Below are 24,801 nucleotides of genomic sequence, written 5' to 3' on the forward strand. Positions count from 1 at the left end.
AGTTTTTGTGTATGCATGTTTGTGTGTCTGAATATGTGTATCCAGTGTCTGTATGTGTCTATGTAATGTACAGTATGTATGTATGTGTGTGCACGTGCGTTTGTGTGTGTGTGTCAGAGTATGTGTGTATGTGTATATGTAATGTGTAGTATGTGTGTGAGCATATGCGATAACGCACTCTCTGATCCTCAAACTGTGGACCTTATCACTTCCTGCTTATATCTGATGTGGCTGTGACTGCTTCACTGGCAGGGAGAGCTAGGGCAGGCAGCCCAGGGGTCCTTGTCCCCATAATGACTTTGGCCCAATGAGGTATAATAACAACTGGAGACCGAGTCCAAGATGTCCGCCCGTTGTTCTCAAAGATATCTACTCATGTTTGCATTCGCTGATTCATGGACCGTTTATATCCGGGTTGCATCCGGTTTATACGAATCACTTCATCCAAAAACACGGCAGACATTGGATGAATAAAACATTTTAATATCTTCGGGCTGTGAGCGATGGGAAAAAAATGAGCCTCAGCAACAATTATTTGAATAATTTCAATGGATGGGAGAAAAATGCACTATGACATTTTCAAATCTGATTTCTCTATGTGGTCGTGTATGGAAATTGTCTTCCTGGGCTGGAAGTAAACTGCAGTACCAAAACAAAACTCTAAAAGCAGTCGTAACAGTGTTTCTAGACCGGAACCCTGGCCCATTGCTTTGACCTAATTAAAGTTACAATACTGGGCTTCAATCCAGCCAGGCAGGAAATCAACCAAAGTCCTGTGGAGACACTGGATGTAGTGGATACAGAGCTTTAACTAAACTTTACCTCAAACTAGGGGCTTTGGAAAGGGGGAAGATGAGACAGGGCTCACTCACTACTAAGCACAGGAGGAGAAACTTCAAAGAATGGTTTAAATAAAAACAGAGCACCGTTGGTGAAGAATCTCGAAGCCTGACAGAGAGGTTTGCCACTATAAGCTCAGGGTCATCATAGCCAGTGAGCTCACTAATAGAAGCCTTATTCTTTAATGGCTGAAGACACATTTTTCTGTATATACAATCCAACTAACTGGAAGTATGTTATGAAAGCCTTGCGATATACATTCTTTGTAAAAATGTACGTATGAAACCTTTGTGACACCTGACGTTAACATTGTTAATCGGGTAATTCCTTAGACGTTTGTATTAGACGTTTGTACAAGGAAACACAATGCTGGGGTGGCAGGTAGCCTAGTGCTTAGAGCTTTGGACTGGTAACCGAAAGGTTGCAAGATCGAATCCCTGAGCTGACAAGGTAAAAAAGTCTGTCATTCTGCCCCTGAACAAGGCAGTTAACCCACTGTTCCTAGGCCGTCAATGAAAATAAGAATTTGTTCTTAACTGACTTGCCTAGTTAAATAAAGGTAAAATAAATAAATGTTGCAGTGCTGTATCATGAATACAGTCACAGGTAAATGCCGTTGTTCTGCCCGAAATGATAGCAGAGCCTCGCGCACCTTATCACTTTTATAAAACTGTTACCAACATATTAAAATAACAATGAATTACATATTTTCATTAGAACTTTATTTTGATAAGTCAATTGATACCATTTCATTCTTCCAATAAAATATAGTCGGGACAAAAATCTGGTTGTTAGTTCTTTTGGCCATATCGCTACAGACGTGAAAGGACTGGTCGTCAGTACTAAACAAAACGGTTGCTATGCAGGCTGGATAACGTTCTTGTCACTTGCTAGCTAGCTAGCTTAGCCAACTTCAGCTAACTTAGTCACGTCGAACATTGAACCTGGAATGACAGTACACAAGCTGGATTTTTGTTTGTTTGAGCTTTTTTTCTATTGGTATTTACTTGGATATATCCATGATAATGTCGTTGATGCGTGATTTCGACTGGCGTAGAAAAAGTTGTTTTGTCTCAGAGATCCGATATTTCAAAAGTGAAACATTGTTCCCTGAAGTCAGACTTGCAAACAGTGAAGGCTTATATTAACCCCCGCTGTACAAAACTAAATGCTAGGGTAAATATTGTGCGAGTTGAAATAAATACAATCGATGATTCGGACAGCAACATGAACATGATATTCGTATGGAGGTGCAGTGATCATTTTCAGATGGAACTGTTAGCAGGCATAGATGTGTCAGAATGCTGCTCGTCCAATCAGCATCCAGGATCCAAACAACCAGTTTTCTAATGAATGGTAAAGTAATTCTCCTCATCCCCTCAAACAGGTTAAATAATCAACAAATTAATTTACTCAAAGGCTTTGATCTGAGATGGAATAGCTGAGAGAATCCCACAGTGGATAGTTGATACGTTAGCACTACGGTAGGGCTACTCATTCACTACTAATTCAACCAGGTTATTCAGCCAGATATTTTACCTTCATTGTCAAAGTGGACAACACTGCAATTCGATTGGCCCTGGCTCCAGGGACATAAGTACACAGATCCACCTTCGTTGACATTCGGTTGGCTGGTGTTAGCTTTGGGAGCACCAATCAGAATGCTGACACTATAAAGTTAAAATAGAACACAAAAACACAACATTAGTGCACAGCTGGGCAAAAATACAGCATCCAAAAATAACAAGTGGGAGAACAGGAAGCATAAACAGTTGAGTCATATAGCAGACACTATTATCCAGAGCAACTTACAGGAGCAATTAAGGTTAAGTGCCTTGCTCAAGGGCACATCAGCAGATTGTTCACCAAATTGGCTTGGGGTTTCAAACCAACGAGCTTTTGGTTACTGGCCAAACACTCTTAACCGCTAGGCTACCTGCCGCCCCAAGTAATTATTTTTTAATGATTTGGCTACTCACCCTTCATGGATCCGTGCATTCAGAAGGTATTCAGACCCCTTCACTTTTTTTTCACATTTTGTTACGTTACAGCCTTATTCTAAAATTGATACAATTACTTTTTTTGTCATCAATCTACAAACTATAAGCCAAATGACAAAGCGAAAACAGGTTTTTTGAAGTGTTTGTAAATGTATTAAAACAAAAAAACAGAAATACCTTATTTACATGAAGTATTCAGACCTTTGCTATGAGACTCGAAATTGAGCTCAGGTGCATCCTGTTTCCATTGATCATCCTTGAGTTGTTTCCACAACTTGGAGTCCACCTGTGATTGGATATGATTTGGGATAGGCACACACCTGTCTGTATAAGGTCCCACAGTTGACAGTGCATGTCGAACCAAAAACCAAGCCATGAGGTCAAGGAATTGTCCGTGGAGCTCCGAGACAGGATTATGTCGAAGCACAGATCTGGGAAAGGGTACTAAAAGATTTCTGAAGCATTGAAGGTCGCAAGAACCCAGTGGCCTTCATCATTCTTAAATGGAGGAAGTTTGGAACTTCCTAGAGCTGGCCACCTGGCCAAACTGATCAATCGGGGGAGAAGGGCCTTGGTCAGGGATGTGACCAAGAACATGATGGTCACTCTGACAGAGCTCCAGAGTTCCTCTGTGGAGATGGAAGAACTTTCCAGAGGACAACTATCTCTGCAGCACTCCACCAATCTGGCCTTTATGGTAGAGTGGCCAAACGGAAGCCACTCCTCAGGAAAAGGCACATGACAGCCTACTTGGGAGTTTGCCAAAAGGCACCTAAACAACTCTCAGACCATGACAAAAAAGATTCTCTGGTCCTGATGAAACCAAGATTGAACTCGTTGGCCTGAATGCCAAGCGTCACGTCTGGAGGAAACCAGGCACCGCTCATTACCTGGCCAATACCATCCTTACGGTGAAGCATGGTGGTGGCAGCATCATGTTGTGGGGATGTTTTTCAACGGCAGGGACTGGGAGACTAGTCAGGATTGAGGGAAAGATAAACAGAGTAGAGTATAGAGAGATTCAATCTGCTTCAGATTGCTCAGGACCTCAGAATAGGGCGAAGGTTCACATTCCAACAACGACCCTAAGCACACAGCCAAGACAACGCAAGAGTGGCTTCGGGACAAGTCTCTGAATGTCCTTGAGTGGTCCAGCCAGAGCCCGAACTTGAACCTGATCGAACATTTCTGGAGAGACCTGAAAAAAGCTGTGCAGCAACGCTCCCCATCGAAGCTGACGGAGCTTGAGAGAATCTGCAGAGAAGAATGGGAGAAACTCCACAAATACAGGTGTGCCAAGCTTCTAGCGTCATACCCAAAAAGACTCAATGCTGTAGTCACTGCCAAAGGTGCTTCAAAAAAGTACTGAGTAAAAGGTCTGAATACTTATGTAAATTTGATATTTCCATTATTATATATTTTTTTATATGCAAACATTTCTAAAAAACTGTTTTGCTCTGTCATTATGTGGTAATGTGTGTAGATTGATGAGGGGGGAAAAACTATTTAATCAATTTTAGAATAAGGTGTTAACTTAACAAAATGTGGAAAAAGTGAAATGGTCTGAATAGCTTCAGATAGGTCAGAGATCCAATCCCACCCAAAATACAGTTGTAAGCCTTTCACAAAGCATTTTGAAGAGGTATCTGGTTCTCGCCTATATTTTGCATTATGATCTGAAAGGCAAAACTGATTTTTAGATCAGCACTTCTACTCTGAGACCATTTGTGAATACAAGGATCCTCTCTATGCAGTGTGAGCATCACCCTCATTTTAGAGGTCCCCCAACTCTCATTTTAGAGGTGCCCTATCATTATCATCATCATCACCAAGCTGTCTTAACGTTCCCCATTAGATCCGTTTCAGGAAATAGACTTGCGTAACTAAGGTTATCATTTGGGAAGTTGTTGAAAGAGCAGATGATGACAGTACTGAATCTGGGGAAAAGATAAAGGACAAAGGGCAGATCATAGCAAAGGCTAGTTCTTATCTCCATCAACTCTACTGGACTGATAGAGGGAGGAAAAGGGTGAGGGGGTAGAAGAGAGAGCGAAGGTGGGAGAAACAGGAAACACATTTTTTGGGGGCAGGGGGGGGGGATAGATCAGCTTTAATATAGCTTTAATATTGCAGATAGATTGTAGATTCCAGCAATGTAATTGTCTGCATCATTTCCAATCCCCCATATATTTTTGTGTAAATATATACAGTACCAGTCAAACGTTTGGACACATGTACTCAATCAAGGGTTTTTCTTTCTTTTTTACTATTTTCTACATTGTATAATAAAAGTAAAGACATATAAACTATGAAATAACACATATGGAATCATGTAGTAACCAAAAAACGTATTCAACAAATCAAAATATAATTGACATGTTTGATTCTTCAAAGTTGCCACCCTTTGCCTTGATAACTTTGCACATTCTTGGCATTCTCTCAACCAGCTTCATGAGGAATGCTTTTCCAACCATCTTGAAGGAGTTACCACATATGCTGAGCACTTGTTGGCTGCTTTTCCTTCGATCTGCGGTCCAACTCATCCCAAATCTTTTCAACTTGGTTGGGGTAGGGTGATTGTGGAGGACAGGTCATCTGATGCAGCACTTCATCACTCTCCTTCTTGGTCAAATAGCCCTTATACAGTCTGGAGGTGGGTTTTGTGTCATTGTCCTGATGAAAATCAAATGATAGTCCCACCAAGCGCAAATCAGATGGGATGGTGTATCGCTGCAGAATGCTGTGGTAGCCATGCTGGTCAAGTGTACCTTGAATTGTAAATAAATCACAGACAGTGTCACCAGCAAAGCACTGTCACACCTCCACCTCCATGCTTCACGGTGGGAACCACACATGCGGAGATCATCCGTTCACCTACTCTGCGTCTCATAACGACAAGGCGGTTGGCTCAAATTTAGACTCATCAGACCGAAGGACAGATTTACACAGGTCTAATGTCCCTTGCTCCGGTTATTTTGCCCAAGCAAGTCTCTTTTTCTTATTGCTGTCCTTTAGTAGTGGTTTCTTTGCAGCAATTCGACCATGAAGGCCTAATTCGGTCTCCTCTGAACAGTTGATGTTAAGATGTGTCTGTTACTTGAACTCTGTGAAACATTTATTTGGGCTGCAATCTGAGGTGCAGTTAATTGCTGTTTTCTGAGTCTGGAAACTCTAATGAACTTATCCTTTGTAGCAGAGGTAACTCTGGGTCTTCCTTTCCTGTGGATGTGTCCTCATGAGAGCTAGTTTCTTCATAGCGCTTGATGGTTTTTGCGACTGCACTTGAAGAAACTTTCAAAGTTCTTGAAATTATGCACTGTCATTTCTCTTTGCTTATTTGAGCTGTTCTTGCCATAATATGGACTTTGTCTTTTACCAAATAGGGATATCTTCTGTATAGCAACCCTACCTACCTGGAACGAATTGCAAAAATGTCTGAAGCTGGAGACTCACATCTCCCTCACTAGCTTTAAGCACCAGCTGTCAGAGCAGTTTACAGATCACTGCATCTGTACTTAGCCTATCTGTAAACAGCCCATCTATCCACCTACCTCATCCCCATACTGGTATTTATTTATTTATTTTGCTCCTTTGCACCCCAGTATCTCTACCTGCACATTCATCTTCTGCCGATCTACCATTCCAGTGTTTAATTGCTATATTGTAATTACTTCGCCATCATGGCCTATTTATTTCCTTAACTTACCTCATTTGCACTCACTGTATATAGACTTTTTGTTTTCTTTTGTTCTACTGTATTATTGACTGTATGTTTTGTTTATTCCATGTGTAACTCTGTGTTGTTGTATGTGTCGAATTGCTACGCTTTATCTTGGCCAGGTCACAGTTGCAAATGAGAACTTGTTCTCAACTAGCCTACCTGGTTAAATAAAGGTTCAATATTTTTTTTTTTTTAAATACCATGTCACAACACAACTGATTGGCTCAAACACATTAGAGAGAGCACGTGGCTGTGCTCTGCCCCTGATGGCGCAAAAGCCATGACAGGGAGACATAGTGGAGGGGTAACGCGCGTGCAAACAGTTGCTCCCGACGCCACTTGGGTACATTGCAGCATCCACCGAGAGGCTCTTGCTGCCAAGGGAATACCTGACAGCTTGAAAGACGTGTTGGATACTACAGTGAAAATGGTTAACGTTGTTAAAGCAAGGCCCCTGAACTCTCGTGTATTTTCTGCACTTTGCAATGATATGGGCAGTGACCGTGTAACGCTTTTACAACATACAGAAGTGCGCTGGTTATCAAGGGACAAAGTATTTACATGTTTTTCTTCATTGAGAGACGAGCTTAAAGTTTTCTTTACTGACCACTTGCATGATGACGCGTTTCTCACACAACTGGCCTATCTGGGTGATGTTTTTTCTCACCTGAATGATCTGAATCTAGGATTACAGGGACTCTCCGCAACTGTATTCAATGTGGGGACAAAATTGAGGCTATGATTAAGAAGTTGGAGCTCTTCTCTTTTTGCATTAACAAGAACAACACACAGGTCTTTCCATCATTGTATGATTTTTTTGTGTTCAAATGAACTCAAGCTTACGGACAATGGCAAATGTGATGTAGCGAAGCACCTGAGTGAGTTGGGTGCACAATTACGCAGGTATTTTCCCAAAACGGATGACACAAACAACTGGATTCGTTATCTGTTTCATGCCCTGCCTCCAGTCCACTTACTGATATCTGAACAAGAGAGCCTTTGCAACAAGCGGTTCTGTGATTTCTGGATTTGGCTGCGCTCAGAGTATCATGTGAGTGGATTCTCGGCCCTCACTAGCATGACAAATAAATACAGGCACTGACAGTGTGTGGAAAATTATTTAAGACTTGAGACTCTCTCCAATTCAACCCAACATTGCAGAGTTATGTACATCCTTTCAAGCACACCCTTCTCATTAAACTGTGGTGAGTTATTCACAATTTTCGATTAACAAATAAGGTTTTATATGTAAGATGGATAAATAAAGAGCAAAATGATTGATTATTATTATATTATTATTTGTGCTCTGGTCCTATAAGAGCTCTTAGTCACTTAACACGAGCCGGGTTATGACAAAAACTCACACTCATTCTTATTTTTAATAAATGTATCGTAAAGTGTGTGTGTGGCAGGCATACAATGATGGCAAAAAACAACATTTGAGAGTGCGCTGACCCTGGTGCTAGAGGGGGTCTGCAACTGGAGGTTGAATGTTTGAAGGGGTACGGGACTATAAAAAGTTTGGAAACCACTGTCATAGAGGAAACTGGTATTCTTTTCTATTTATTACAATTTTCTTTAACCAATGTTGGTCTTTAATGCAGGGCCGACAGACAAGTTCCTTACTATTTCCTCCTTCCACTTGTCTCTTCCATTTTTGCGGTAATGCTACAATTAGTTGTTGTAATTTGGGATAGAGCAAACATTTCCAGAAATTTTTGTTAGATGCATGTGTGACATAACTCCACCAGTCTTATTTATGATATAATTTACAAAGATTATACATTTTCTGATGTTATTGAAAAATGATGTGTTTTTAATCAATTAGTACATTTGAGTTTAACCACAATATTTTTGTATCGTTTGTTCTGTCTTTTCTGGTGGGTTAAACTGAAATTGCAACCAACTTTATATGGCTTGTTTCAAAAATAGCAATATAGGATAATATCTAGGATCTCTGGATCCATCTACCCATGCCTGAGTAATAAGCAACTGAATCAAGATTTGATTCTGCCTGACAGGACTATCAAGTGTACCTAGACATAATTCACTGGGCAAAAACTGCTTGAATCAAAGGTGTTTCCACGTCATTTCAACCCCCAAAAATCTGTGATGACGTTGAATCAACACGGAAAACATGTTGGATATGCAAAAAGTAATCAACGTAAGGGTGTTTCGTCTCAACTTTTAACCTAAATCCAATGACATGGTGACGTTTTTTGTTGATTTCACGTTTCAGATTAGTTGACAACCTAACCAAATGTGAATCAAAATCAGTCGTTGAACTGACGTCTGTGTCTAGTGGGAGGCATGTCTGTTTGGGAGTTAGCAGGTTTTTCTGACTTCGCAAGATGGTAATCATAGACATATAGTGAATCTTAGGCATTGTGGAGCCTTGTAGTTTCCTAAGAATGAGAATGTAAAATGGGGAAAAAGTGGGACTGAGAATTAAGTGAGCTAAAACAGTGTGTGTGTGTGGGGGGGGGACAGAGATAGAAAGAGAGAAAGATAGAGCGAGAGAGACAATCCGTCTACCCTTTCAAGGCAGCCACACAAACAGCCAAGCACAGGGGAATTGCAAAGCTTTAGATGTCAATGAATGATGACATTAACAGAGATCAGACAGCCTCCGAGTCAAGGGGCCCCCAAATGTCTGGCGAGCATAAGAGGAATATTTACACGGCAGGATTAACTTTCCTATAAACCATTCACTATGCAGTCTCTCACTCTTTTGAGGACTGAGTTTTTGGGAACCGTTCTCTTTCAGATACACTCTCGAGCTCCCCTGTGATTTCTCAAAGTGTTGAGTTGCTAAGTGCCCTTTAAGTCAATGATATACAACTAAAAAGAATATGAAAACATAAAGCAAAGGGAAACCATACCAGAGCTAGAGTAACAATATCAGAGTAATGACACATGAATGAGCCAACTTGAATCTACTGGCCAAACATATAGCAACACAGTAATGTTATCCACCTCGATTCAAATAATATTGGTTTTCTTTCAAGTACTTTGAGTTACTTTGAGTACTTTGATTGAGCTTGCCTGGAGTGCTATATGTGTAGGGCTTGCACCTTTGAGTTTATTCCATTGGTTCCATGACGCCAGGCAAGTGCAACTAAACCATTTGAAAGAAAACAACTACTATTTGAACCCAGGTCGGGTACATTGGAATGGTTAACTCCCTCCCCTTCAACTGATGTCATCTCAGGGTGTTACTGCAGTTGTTGCCCTGCCTTAAAAAAAGAAAATCTAAGGGAAACACTGCATTAACATAACTTATTCACCAAAACCATTCTACAGCTACTGCTCGTTACATATTATTGCCAGACACCCTCTTTACCAAAACAATGGCCTTCTATCTTAACTAGGCTTATTGACTTACACTGTGGATGTCGCCGAGACACAAACAACAGTGGTATGCTGAAAAACAGCAAACTCTGTTTTGCCATACAGGCGATATCCAATCTAATATGTGGCATGCATGAAATTGAGCAGAACATTTTCGGGCGAGTGTGTCAATCTATTTGTCTCTCTACGACAGCAACTGCTCCACCTATCCCAACTTGACTTATATGACCCCAAACAAGACAGACACAATTGCAACAGGCATATGATAACATTTGGGAAATCAAAACAGCAACAATTGCTAGGTATTCAATTATTTTGTTTATTTCAGCATAAAGAGTAACATTGTCCAGTCCTGACCAGTGTCACGTCTACTCCCGCTCATCCCCTCCTGTGTTCGACGTCGCCGGTATACTAACCACCGGTCCTTGATCCATCATTATGCACACCTGACATCAATCATTACGCGCACCTGCACGTCATCATGAGGCACACCGGGACTTCATTACCTCACTTATTACCTCCCCTATATCTTCCACTCCCTTAGGTTCTTTCCCCAGTGAGTATTGTTCCTTTGTTTATGTGTTGACACTACTGTTATGTTGTCTCGGTCCATGTTTGTTGTTTTACTAAACGTTTCACCTGCTTCTCGATTCTCAGCATCTCTGTTACAATGGAAGCAGCAGGAAAACAGAATATCTCCCAGACGGTTGACAAGCAGGGATACCTTCTACGTCAACACCATGACCAGCTGGCACAACTGGGGACGATTATGGAAGAGGTTCTTCGCAGTGTGCAACGTCTCGAACATACCGGGAGGAGTTGTCGTCAACTAGCGGAGGATATTCTACAACCAGTTTAGCCAGCACAACAGCACATTCAGCAACTAGCTCAGGTCAGTGATACCCGTTTGTCCCTCCCAAATAAATATGATGGCACCCCATGTAAATGCTGTGGCTTCCTACTTCAGTGCTCCCTCTACTTTACGCACCAGATGAGAGCCCCCACCACCGAGAGGTCCAAGGTTGCAACGGTTATTTCTCTGCTGACTGGGTGGGTGTTGGAATGGGAGAGAGGAAGAGCTAGACTCATATGAGGGGTTCATGGCTCTGTTCAAATGCATATTTGATCATCCGCCGGAGGGCAGAGAGGGGGGTGAGTGCCTACTCCAATTACGGCAGGGGGACCAGACGGCTGCTGAGTATGCCCTCACCTTCCGGACAGTAGCAGCATTCAGGGGATGGAACGAACCGGCACTTTCTATGCTATTCAGAAGCGGTCTGCACAAGGAAGTCCAGACGGAACTGGCCTGTCGTGACGACAACCTCTCCTTGGACGCACTCATTGTGATGGCCATCCATCTGGATAACCTACTTCGGAAGCACCGGTACTCTCATCGCTTCTCTCCCTCCCTCAGTGAACACTCTGGATCAGAGCCTGAACACACGCCTCCCCGCAGAGTGACGGAGACAGCCAGGGCTCTGTCTGTATTGGGTCAAGGAGGGCTCCAATGGTGTCAGGCACTTCCTAATCTGGGATCCACAAGAGCAGAGGGACGGTCACGTGATTTTCCACCTCCTAGGGAAGGACTGAGTATTCCATCTTTATCACTTTCTCTTTTTGGTATCCATCACACTAGTTGACTGTCCCTCGTGTACTGTGTCTACAGCGTTAGTGGATTCTGGTGCCACGGAGAACTTTATTGACCAGACCCTTGCCGCCTCTCTTAACATCATCATACCCGCTTTCCGTTCCCGGTCCAAGACCCGCGGACTGTGCCATCGACCTGCTGGCAGGGTCTGTGCCTCTGCGCAGACGCATCTACCCTCTGTCGGTGGCTGAGACTCTGGCCATGGAGCATTACATCCAAGAGGCGCTCCAACAATGTTTCATCCGCACGTCCACATCTCCTGCGTCGACTGGTTTCTTCTTCGTAGCCAAGAAGAATGGAGGGTTACGTCCATTTATTGATAACAGAGGACTGGCCACTACAAGTACTTGGTGATGCCATTTGGCTTAGCCAATTCTCTGTCAGTGTTCCAGGCATTCGTTAACAAGGTGTTCAGGGAAATGCTGGGATGCCAGGTGGTCGTGTATATTGACATCATCCTGGTCTACTAGGCTACCCTGGAGGATCACATCACTCACGTTCGAGCAGTCCTGGAACGCCTCCTGGCTAACCACCTGTTTGTCAAGACTGAGAAGTGCCAATTTTAGGCTACCAAATCAGCCCGCAGGGACTGAGGAAGGATGACAAGGTAGATGCGGTTAGGTCATGGCCAGTCCCAACCATCATAGAGGGGTTACAACGGTTTTGGGGTTTGCCAACTTCTAATGCCGTTTCATCAGGAACTTCAGCTCCGTCGCCTCACCTCTCTCCTCAAGGGTGGCCCCTGTAGGTTGGTGTGGAGCCCAGCAGCCAACGAGGCTATCGCCCCATTGCTCAAACACTCAGATCCCATGATATCATTTGTGGTGGAGGTGGATGCTTCAGAGGAGGGCGGGGGGGCAGTTCTGTCTCAACGACAGAAATCGTATCCGTGTGCATATTACTCTAAGAAACTATCCCCCACAGAGAGGAATTATGAAGTTGGTGATCGAGAGCTCCTGGCGGTGAAGTTGGCATTAGTGGATTGGAGAGACTGGCTGGAGGGAGCCAAGGAACCATTCGTCATCTTCACTGACCATCGGAACCTGGAGTACACACGGACAGAAAGAGGCTGAATCCGCACCAAGCAAGGTGGACCCTTTTCTTCCCAAGGTTTGACTTCACTTCGCTGACCTATTGCCCAGGTTAAATAAACACCAAGGCCGATGCCCTGTCCTTTCTACGATTCGGGAGAGGGTTGTTGTACTATAATGTGGACATTCGCCAGACGGGTATGGAGAGCCTATATGGAGAAGCGTGGGGTCTCGGTCAGCCTCACTCCTGGGTATAGGCCTTAGTCCAACGGGCAGATGGAGAGGATGAACTAGGAGCTGGGGAGGTTCCTGAGGAGTCGCTGTCAGGACCAGTAGGGAGAGTGGGCTCGATTCCTTCCATGGGAGGAGTTCTCCCAGAACTCGCTACGTCACTCCTCCACTGGGTTAACCCCCTTCCAGAGTGTTCTGGGTTTTCAGATGGTCCTGGCTCCAGGGACCCCGGGCCAGACCTAAGCCCCTGCAGTTGATGAGTGGTTCAGGCACGCTGAAGTGTGGAGTGACGCTCACTTGTGTGGAGTGACCCCCCCGCCCTCAGGTGACGTATAGGTTAGAGCTACACAGTGACCACTGTGTCTCACCTTTTCATGTCTCCCTTCTCAGGCCGGTGGTTCCTGGTCCCCTAGCTGATGCTGTCCCTCATGACACTGCCCCCCCCCTCCGGACATCGATGGGGTATAGCCTATTCCGTCAGATCTCTACTAGACTCCCGACGTCATGGGGCTCCAGTACCTAGTGGACTGGGAGGGATATGAACCCAGAGGAGCGGCGTTGGGTTCCGGTGGAGGACATTCTGGATCCCAACATCATCCTTGATTTCCACCTTCCCCCCCGGACCAGGATTCATCATTACTCACACCTGGCATTAATCATTACACACACCAAGTCATCATGAGACACACCTGGACTCCATTACCTCCCCTATATCTGGCACACCCTGGCACACCCTTAAGTTCTTTCCCCAGTCAGTATTGTTTATGTGTAGATGCTACTGTTGTCTCGTTCCATGTTTTATTAAACGTTTCACCTGCTTCTCAACTCTCAGTGTCTCCGTTACAACCAGATTTAAAAAATGCATCATGGGGGGGAAAAAGAGCCAACTCCTACAAGGCGACTGAATCAACATTTTCATAATGGCTCCACAACACACATTCTGCCCCCCCTAAGCAAACAGAGGGAGACTTAAGCAATTTCCTTCCTGCTGGTGTCAGACAACGTGTACATTTAAGTCAATGGCATAAATCCAGTTCTGGTAGAAAGGGCGCTGTGGCAGCCGGAGTTGATATAGGCCTCTATTTGTTTAAACATCACTCAGCTCAGCCTCTATGCCAATATTGGCTCTGCCCATATGGTGACCCTCAGATTTGAGTAAATGGGTTGTCCTTGACAATTAGTGAAATGAGCATTTGCAACAAGTGACCAAACCCCTGACTTACATGATAGGCCTAATGATAATGTCACAGCTAAATCTCTAGTGTTCCCATTGTGAACTAGGCCTACATGACTAACTTGATGCCCTTTTCTCAGGATTAGTTCAACCATAGTATGACACTGTAGTTGTTCAAAACCTAGGTCTAGGGAGCGTCATCTCTCACTATTTGACCAAGCTACCTCGTCCCCAGGCTCAATTGCTACCATGAGATGAACCTACAGTACATGTGCAAGGGCTGTGCTTACTTCCTGAGTAATAGGGCAAGATGATACTTCAGTTCAGTCAAAACCGTTGGAGTTCCTCTCTGTTGATGGTCTCCTATTGGTAATTTAAAAGAAAAAGGAGTTGAAGTTCACTATAATAGATGCCTTTACGCAGTAGCGTGCCGTGGTTCTGGGGCCTGGGCCTTCAGTGAAGTCCTACACAGTCCCACCCGAATTAATCCACCTCTTATTACCATCACTATGATGCCATGGCTCTAGACACTATACATTTAGCCAGAAACGCAGTATAACCAGGCGTTGCGTCACCTTGAAATTGACATTTTTATTCAGAGAATTGCAGGGGAAGAGTACAATACATTTTCATTGTGCAGCTTCGTTGCCCTGCGCGCTTGTTCGTTGAGCTGTAGATTTTAGACCCCTGGCAACACATGATGGCTGAATATGATTGGATAAAAGATCTAACATAAAGACCAGCCCTCCAAATCTCAACCTGGGGCTGGAAGCAGTGCAACCAAGAGGAAAGCTATGAAATGAAGAGTGTAACTCTTATTCTGGGGAATAATTTAAAACATATTTGTGGGAAAATATATTTAAAAAAAATTATATTCTGATGATGTTTAGGCCAGCAGAGAAGGCCTTGCTGGCCCTGACTCAAGGCAAAAACACATTTCAGTTGGTAGAACAGGCCTAATTGTGTTACTTAATTTCAGCTGTGAATTCTAAGATTTGTCTTTTAGTGAAAGGTGAAAAGTGGTGTTACCTGCTGTGGGCGTTGGCTAAGTAGGCCTAGCTACATGTTTGAATCTTATTTAATCTCACTCACCAATTAGTAAAACAGCAGGGAGGGGGTCCTTCTTGTATTTGTTAAAGTCAATGACATCCCTATTCACCCACGGATTTGAATTTCCCCTTAATATATATGATCCAACTCCCACAAAATGCTGAATATGTAAGTGTGTAATATATCACAAAATAATAGCTGAATAATGACAAATGCTCAATCTGGTACAAGCCTAGTTACTGATCAGAGGCTTTGCTGAAGAAAGTGAACATCTGGCAAATGGCCTTCTTAGCTGAGTTATACCAATTCCGGACAGAAAATGTGATATATTACCTGTAAAAAATGTATGGCAATGTTTATATGACCCTGATTCAAACAGCCCCTTATTTACCGAGTGGTGCAGCGGTCTAAGGCACTGCATCTCCGTGCTAGAGGCGTCACTACAGACCCTAGTTCGATTCCAGGCTGTATCACAACTGGCCTTGATTGGGAGTCCCATAGGGCGGCGCAAAATTGCCCAAGAGTCGTCCGTGTTAGGGTTTGGCCAGGGTAGGCCGTCATTGTAAATAACAATTTGTTCTTAATTGCCTAGTTAAATAAAGAAAAAATAAAATACCACTTTCTTGCAGGTATACCCTTTTATACATATCAGTGTTTTTTTTTTACCATGGGGGCTGTTTGCATTTTAAATTAGGCAGGTGTTAAACAATGGAAGTGTTATTGAATTTACAGGAATCATGATTAGGTCTTTGGTGGATTTTAATTTGCAATGTATTTACCCCTTTCCCCTTTCAGATACACCAAAAAACAGGCAAAAAGAAGCAGGCATGGTAAATTTGTGGGATTTTGGTCTGTATATGAAAGGGATATCACAAGCAAAAACAAGTTTCTTCAACATTTTCTTGCCTAGGGACCCCTTCCCAGGCAAACTGGTGACCCAGAAACCACCATTGGCAGAATTTTAAAAAGTATCATCAGGTGGATGATAATGGTAAGGAGAACTAAACAACATTTTAAAATGAATCGTTTTGGTTGAGAGTTTTACATTATTTTGACCTCTCTACATCATAATAGCCTATTAGCTAGAAAGGAAACTCCAAACACATTTTCACTAAGAACAGCTGTTACGCCTCGATCACACCTACAGCATCATAGCAATGTGTGACATCAGGGTCAACATTTCTAAATGGTTTGATATACATTTAAATATTATTTTCTTTCAGTTTCAAATGTGTAGTTACAGGAATAAAAGTCCAGATAGGCACAATGAGACCATAACTCCAAGCAAAACAAAACATCTACATGTCATTCAAATTGTCACATGAAACATGGACACTGCATCTTTCTTTGTCATGCCTAGTAGCCAAGTCTGTTTGTGCTTGAGTCAACTTGTCAATCATGTTAAACATATAAAAGATAAACAACAGGATTTCTATATCTTTAGATATAAGAATTTAATACAATAATATAATATATCTGGGTTCTGTCAACAAAATCATTGATAATAATAACCAATAATGAAATCATTATAATCGGTAAACCATTGAAACCACACATCCTTGTTTCAATCCAAACAGTTAGATGTGCAACTGCAAACTGCAGCTAGGGCATATCTCTAGTCTAGCAATAGACACAGATTTTTTGGGCTGAATAGCGTAATTTAATAAGATGACCAATGGTTAGCTAGGAATGTAGGATATATCAGTTAGGCTTGGGCGGTATATATTACATACCGTACACCGGTGTATATTTCAATACCATCAATACCGTTGAAACTATATCTTTGAAGTGTACCTTTACATTTAAAAATGTGTAGCTATTTTTTTAAGTAAATACCTGCTGTCAAATTATGCAATGCTTTAGGAGATAAAGCAGATTGCGTTCTTATTTCACCTGTCACATTATTTTACATTATGAAACCTATGTAGTTACCCAGAACAGTTGAGCCAGTTATGTGTTTGTTTGCAAATAGCACAATGGGAGAAAACGGTCCAGCTGTGTCCAGCTGATATATTGAAAGTCTGCAGTGTTTTTTTGCTTCAATAGTGATCAGGGACGTGCAACTATAGCTTTCCTTCACAGAAAATACATTGGCTTAATTTTCATCAGTGCAACACTATTTTTGCTGGCAGCCACACAAGTAGATGAGTTTACAATGAAAAAGCAAATATTTTTTTTGCAAAAATGATGGATGGCCTTCGTATTTCTAATGTTTAGGCCTATCATAGAAAAAGTGTTACCACCTACATTTTCAAATGTTTTGCTTAAAGGTAATCATGCATTTTACAGGATAAATAGGATGGCTACAGAAAAGTTACAGAGAAAAGTAGCTACACATCAGTCAGAGCGTTGTCTGCTGATAGAATGCCCGTTTGTGAATTCTCATCGGAGTTTAGAAGTGCAACTGAAGCACGAAATTAGTCTGATACCGAGCAGAAATTACAATAAGAATAATTTTAGATCTGCGTTTGCAAAATGCAGCAAGATATTTCTTAAGTGTTTTATATTTTTTTCCTGAGTGAAAAACGCTGAATTCTAGTAATACCCCTAAGTATAACTTGCTATGTAATAAGTAAGTGGCTAAATGAATAAGTTAAATAAATTAGAAATACATTTTCTCCATTCTCTGCTTGTTAGCTCCTCCCCCTCTTCTCCAATCAGAGCAGGCAGGCCCATTGCCCTAGCGAGTCCAGACTCCACACAGACCTGTGTCTGTGTGGAGTCATATATATATATATATATATATATATATATTTACAGTATATACAGTGGGAAGAACAAGTATTTGATACACTGCCGATTTTGCAGGTTTTCCTACTCACAAAGCATGTAGAGGTCTGTAATTTTTTATCATAGGTACACTTCAACTGTGAGAGACAGAATCTAAAACAAAAATCCAGAAAATCACATTGTATGATTTTTAAGTAATTCATTTGCATTTTATTGCATGACATAAGTATTTGATACATCAGAAAAGCAGAACTTAATATTTGGTACAGAAACCTTTGTTTGCAATTACAGAGATCATACGTTTCCTGTAGTTCTTGACCAGGTTTGCACACACTGTAGCAGGGATTTTGGCCCACTCCTCCATACAGACCTTCTCCAGATCCTTCAGGTTTCAGGGCTGTCGCTGGCCAATACGGACTTTCAGCTCCCTCCAAAGATTTTATATTGGGTTCAGGTCTGGAGACTGGCTAGGCCACTCCAGGACCTTGAAATGCTTCTTACGGAGCCACTCCTTAGTTGCCCTGGCTGTGTGTTTTGGGTCGTTGTCATGCTGGAAGACCCAGCCACGACCCATCTTCAATGCTCTTACTGAGGGAAGGAGGGTGTTGGCCAAGATCTCGCGATACATAGCCCCATCCATCCTCCCCTCAATACGGTGCAGTCGTCCTGTCCCCTTTGCAGAAAGCATCCCCAAAGAATGATGTTTCCACCTCCATGCTTCACGGTTGGGATGGTGTTCTTGGGGTTGTACTCATCCTTCTTCTTCCTCCAAACATGGCGAGTGGAGTTTAGACCAAAAAGGTATATTTTTGTCTCATCAGACCACATGACCTTCTCCCATTCCTCCTCTGGATCATCCAGATGGTCATTGGCAGACTTCAGATGGGCCTGGACATGCGCTGGCTTGAGCAGGGGGACCTTGCGTGCGCTGCAAGATTTTAATCCATGACGGCGTAGTGTGTTACGAAAGGTTTTTCCTTGAGACTGTGGTCCCAGCTCTCTTCAGGTCATTGACCAGGTCCTGCCGTGTAGTTCTGGGCCGATCCCTCACCTTCCTCATGATCATTGATGCCCCACGAGGTGAGATCTTGCATGGAGCCCCAGACCGAGGGTGATTAACCGTCATCTTGAACTTCTTCCATTTTCTAATAATTGCGCCAACAGTTGTTGCCTTCTCACCAAGCTGCTTGTCTATTGTCCTGTAGCCCATCCCAGCCTTGTGCAGGTCTACAATTTTATCCCTGATGTCCTTAAACAGCTCTCTGGTCTTGGCTATTGTGGAGAGGTTGGAGTCTGTTTGATTGAATGTGTGGACAGGTGTCTTTTATACAGGTAACGAGTTCAAACAGGTGCAGTTAATACAGGTAATGAGTGGAGAACAGGAGGGCTTCTTAAAGAAAAACTAACAGGTCTGTGAGAGACGGAATTCTTACTTGTTGGTAGGTGATCAAATACTTATGGCATGCAATAAAATGCTAATTAAGTACTTAAAAATCATACAATGTGATTTTCTGGATTTTTGTTTTAGATTCCATCTCTGACAGTTGAAGTGTACCTATGATAACAATTACAGACCTCTACATGCTTTGTAAGTAGGAAAACCTGCAAAATCGGCAGTGTATCAAATACTTGTTCTCCCCACTGTATATATATATACAGTATATATATATATATATATATATATATATATATATATATATATATATATATATATATATATATATATATATCTTTATGAGCTGAATTGCCTGTCTGCAATTTGTTTATGTTCATTTAAGCTTGTTAGCATATTTACTTAGCAGCCTCCATGGAAACTCGCTATTACTTTTACTAATTTGTAAGCATTCTGGATTATAGATGCCCAATAGGCTTTTTTTGGTGCCACCTTGTGTACTAAACCGGTAATACTGTAAATCCCGGGGTAGAGAAGGACAGTATGATGATATGATACTGCCCAACCCTAATATCAGTCAGCTAACCATTTACAGTAACAGCAGTTCATGAATAAGTTTAATACACACTAAATATAATGCAGAAATTGAGAAATCTTACCTTATCTTGGCACTGTGGCACAGTATGAGCAACTATTAATCAATGAGTTAATAGATTATAGATTCATAGAATGAAGTTTGAAGAGTGAACTACTTTGAAAGGAGAGGAAGTGTTGGATGTGTACTTGACCAGGCGTTCCACGTTCCTGATTGCTCCGTTTTAACTTGGAAAACAATCTGTTAATCCTCAAAGTCAACATGAATTCCCACACTTTGGCTGTTGTTAAATCGTGTGCAGTATCACACAAGGTCTTCATCACTTGACTGAAAATCATTTCCTGAATCAGCTGTTGTGCGATAATGTCTCCATAAACAGCTAGACATCAAACAACTATTATGCGTAATTATTGAATAATTCTGTTAATGACAGTATCGATTTTTGTTTCATTAATAATATTAAATATAATATTAAAGTTACTCTTTCTGCTTGAAATACTGGATTTTGCAAACACATACATTATTTTGGATGTGTGCCCATGAAAACGGTTTTTACACCATAACATAGGGAGACATGAAATGTTATGAGGTTACAGTACACTTCCGAGATCGCCACACACAAAAAAAAGAGTCCAACGGCAATATCCAGGAATTTCACAAGATCAAGGTCAATGTCTGATTAAATTGTTAAATACTTAGTATATGACATAACAAACAACATGATCATAAATGTAAGGAAAGAAAGGTGAGTGTTTTATGTAAAACGATTTTTGCCAAGACATGAGAAAGGGTTTAAACATAGGTTTGATTCACCTCGTGAATTATATTGAATGTGTCCATGTTCCCCCTTTATATCTTAATGTATTCACATTCTTTAAAAAAAATTAGTATTATGAATGACTTTGTAACAGCTCGAAACAGTTGTCCACTACAAGAAATGCTCACTGGAACCCTAGTTTATAAAAACAACCAAGCACATTCATTTTCAATGGAACGTTGCGTTTGCCTTGCAGCTTTCTGTGTGGGATAAATCGAACATATGCATCAAATTATATAAGTAGAAGGCTTGACAGATGGTGAATGTTGAACTTTTGTTCCACCCATGTCCAGATGATGCTGCGTACCATTTTGCGCAAAACACTGTAGGTGTTTTCGAGGCATTAAGCTGGTTAAAAAAAAGCTTCGCTATGTGTTGCCAAAAAAGTGTTATGTGTTAGCTATATGTTGGTGTCCGAGTCAAGATAGCTTCCCTGCAGCCAGCGGCACTTGCCTGACTGGTAGGTAGCCTATTTGCGGGTGCTTTTACAAAGCCTATGTCAGATACTCCAGTGAGTGTAATTTGCTCAATATATTTAGCTGATAAATAAAGTTGACATCATTTGAAAGAAGATATTCTCCTCTTTTATACTGTAGGTATGTAATTCACAATCCGTCTATACTGTTTGTTGCTAGCTGTATTCATACAACATTTGATATAAAACATATATATTTCCCAGCTTTATATATATATATTTTTAGTGGACCCCTGATTGAATACCCCTGAGCTAAAACTTTAGATAATATCACACCATGAGAGGAAATTGGGAATAATTCCCCCCAAAAGCGGTGTGGTATTGTAGGGAAGAAGGGGGCAGGAGCTGTGGCGGTGGGCTTGTCAAAAACGTGTTCCCTTTGCCTCTAATAGCCTACAAACCGTTATTCAAATCGTATGTGTAGGCTTGTTAGGCAGCTATATAACATGGTAATGTAGTTTAGGCCTAAACTGTGATATTAGACTGTGAATAACAACCATATCAAAATAGCCTATATGGAATCATTAAAATCATAACTTTTTAAGTGAATGAAATTGTGTATTCTTGTGCCAAACAGTTGCCTATAACAATATAAAGAAAGCAAAGCTAACCGAGGGGTAAAATAAATAAGCACTCACCTAGACGAATTATTGTAGAAAACATCCACCGAATAACCGAAAAAACTGTCCTTAGGTCCAGTGTAGACGACGCGGTTTTCCGTTTCCAAGTTAAACGTTGCGCACTGCTGGATAAAAACCAATGTAAGTACAACGAACAGGGCGCAATAACCTGGATTTCGCGGGGTTGAGTTTACTGAAATTGTTGCAAATTGCCGTCCAGTGCCCATTTCTTTTGTGCGTCTTTTCTTTCATCGAATCGCTAGATACTGTTTAATATGTTGCGAGGTGTGAAACTCATCATTCGCCTGCGTAATATGTTTGGTAATGCATATTCCAGCAGAGACCATTAATTCATTGTGAATTGAATAGGACCCAGTTACACTCTGCTTCTCGCTCTCATAGGCTACTTGATTTAGACTCGGGGAGGGAGATACATTTCGGGGTGGAGCTTTGGATATTAAACATGGGACGTGGGAGCACTCATTACCTGTTTTGGTGTGTGTGTGTGTGTGTGTGTGTGTGTGTGTGTGTGTGTGTGTGTGTGTGTGTGTGTGTGTGTGTGTGTGTGTGTGTGTGTGTGTGTGTGTGTGTGTGTGTGTGTATTCTATGAGATGTAGGCCCGTCAAAGTCGATGAAAAAAAGCTAAGCATAGATTGTTAAAATTTCGCATTTTCAACAGTGCACTTCATTTAAAGATAAGGGGTGGGGAATGGTGGGGCAGCAGAGATGAACACAGAAATATAATTAATAGAACCTGTGTCCCCATTCAAGTCAATGGTGGCATAATGAGTGGACTGGCAGCCATTTCGACTGTACCCATCCCTAGGGGTGCGTTCATAAATTCACTCTGGCTATCTAATCTGATTTCAGAACATGTCATCTGAGTGTGCCAGAGCGCAGAATAACGATGAATTTATAAATGCTCAACACCCATTGAATACGGCCGGTGCCAGTAAATGTCAGCAAATAAACGAATTGAATTGCATCATGCACTGAGCGGGATATGCATTAATTAAATACACTGGTGAAAAGCATTTTGTCGTGGCAGACGACAAAATAGCCTTGTTAAAAAGGCTTCTTCAAAGTAGCCTTGTTAAAAATGAATTTGTGGAATTTCTTTCCTTAATGCGTTTGAGCCAATCAGTTGTGTTGTGACAAGGTAGGGTTGGTATATAGAAGATAGCCCTATTTGGTAAAAGACCAAGTCCATATTATGGCAAGAACAGCTCAAATAAGCAAAGAGAATAAGCAAAGAGAAACAATTTATTTAGAATTCAAGGCACACTTTAACCAGCATGGCTACCACAGCATTCTGCAAAAATACACCATCCCATCTGGTTTGCGCTTGGTGGGACTATAATTTTTTTTTCAACAAGACTATGACCCAACACACCTCCAGGCTGTGCAGGGGCTATTTGACCAAGAAGGAGGGTGATGGAGTGCTGCATCAGATGACCTGGCCTCCACAATCACCCAACATCAACCCAATTGAGATGGTTTGGGATGAGTTGGACCGTAGAGTGAAGGAAAAGCAGCCAACAAGTGCTAAGCATACGTGGTAACTCCTTCAAGACTGTTGGAAAAGCATTCCAGGTGAAGCTGGTTGAGAGAATGCCAAGAGTGTGCAAAGCTGTCATCAAGGCAAAGGGTGGCTACTTTGAAGAATCTCAAATGTAAAATATACTGTATGTTGATTTGTTTAACACTTTTTTGGTTACTACATGATTCCATATGTTATTTCATAGTTTTGACGTCTTCACTATTATTCTACAATGTAGAAACAGTAAATATAAAGAAAAACCCTGGAATGAGTAGGTGTGTCCAAACTTTTGACTGGTACTGTATATAAAAATAATGTCTAGATAAAACATTTTAAAAAATACTAATGTTACTGTCCCCACTACAACAAATAACTACTTAAATACATGTAATTCTGTCCTTGAAACATTTAATTGAAATACTGAAGAATTCCATTCTTTTCTATCGAGGACAGCTCCTACCGGGGAGTGCCGATATCGCCGAACGGTGGCTTCAAAACCTCTTAAACCTCTTGAAGCTAGGGGGCACTATTTTTATTTTTGGAAAAATAACGTTCCCAAAGTAAACTGCCTATTTCTCAGGACCAGATGCTAGAATATGCCTATAATTGACAGCTTAGGATAGAAAACACTCTAAAGTTTCCAAAACTGTAAAAATATTGTCTGTGAGTATAACAGAACTGATATTGCAGGCGAAATCCTGAGAAAAATCAAATCAGGAAGTGACCCTTATTTTGAAACCCCTGTCTTTCTATGCATCCCTATTGCCCATTGAAAGGGATATCAACCAGATTCCTTTTTCTACGTCTTCCCTAAGGTGTCTACAGCCTTTAGACGTAGTTTCACGCCTTTATGTTGAAGAATGAGCGTAAACGAACACATTGCGTAAGTGGCCAGCTGATTCCTCTCAGAGTGATTGTTGCGTAAAAGAGAGAGGTAGCCATTTTTCCTCCCGGTCCTACTGAAAAGCCAACTGTCACAGTTGATATATTATCGAATAGATATTTGAAAAACACCTTGAGGATTGATTATAAAAAACGTTTGCCATGTTTCTGTCGATATTATATTATGGATTTTTTTCCGCCGTTGTCGTGACCTCTATTTCCGGTGGATTTCTGAACATAATGTGACAAACAAACGGAGGTATTTTGGGTATAAAAATAATCTTTATGGAAAAAAAGGAACATTTGCTGTCTAACTGGGAGTGTCGTCAGTGAAAACATCCGAAGATCATCAAAGGTAAATGGTTAATTTGATTGCTTTTCTGATTTTCGTGACCAAGCTTCCTGCTTCTAGCTGGACATAATGCTATGCTAGGCTATCGATGATCTTACACAAACGCTTGTCTTGCTATCGCTGTAAAGCATAATTTCCAAATCTGAGACGACAGGGTGATTAACAAAAGGCTAAGCTGTGTTTCGCTATATTTCACTTGTGATTTCATGAATATGAATATTTTCTAGTAAGATTATTTGACCGTTGCGCTATGCTAATTAGTGTAGTTGCTGACAATTCTCCCGGATCCGGGATGGGTAGTTCCAAGAGGTTTTTAATGGCCAATAAATATACTATCAACAACCCAGGGTG

General features: G+C 41.6%; 1 protein-coding gene across 2 annotated transcripts in view; it reads right to left on the reverse strand.

Moving 5' to 3' along the window:
* Nucleotides 1-22,054, reverse strand: part of LOC115142799 (integrin alpha-5-like) — a 56,676-nt gene extending 34,622 nt beyond the window's left edge. For both annotated transcript variants that reach the window (XM_029682550.2, XM_065001637.1), the window contains exons 1-2: nucleotides 21,695-22,054; nucleotides 2,380-2,510 (exon numbers count right to left, since the gene is read on the reverse strand). In XM_029682550.2, the coding sequence (XP_029538410.2) occupies nucleotides 2,380-2,510; nucleotides 21,695-21,903 (340 nt within the window). In that variant the 5' untranslated portion in view covers nucleotides 21,904-22,054. The remainder of the gene's footprint in view (nucleotides 1-2,379; nucleotides 2,511-21,694) is intronic.
* Between the last annotated feature and the right edge of the window lie 2,747 nt (nucleotides 22,055-24,801).

The sequence above is a fragment of the Oncorhynchus nerka genome, linkage group LG15, assembly GCF_034236695.1.
Source record: "Oncorhynchus nerka isolate Pitt River linkage group LG15, Oner_Uvic_2.0, whole genome shotgun sequence".
In the NCBI taxonomy this organism is placed as follows: domain Eukaryota; kingdom Metazoa; phylum Chordata; class Actinopteri; order Salmoniformes; family Salmonidae; genus Oncorhynchus; species Oncorhynchus nerka.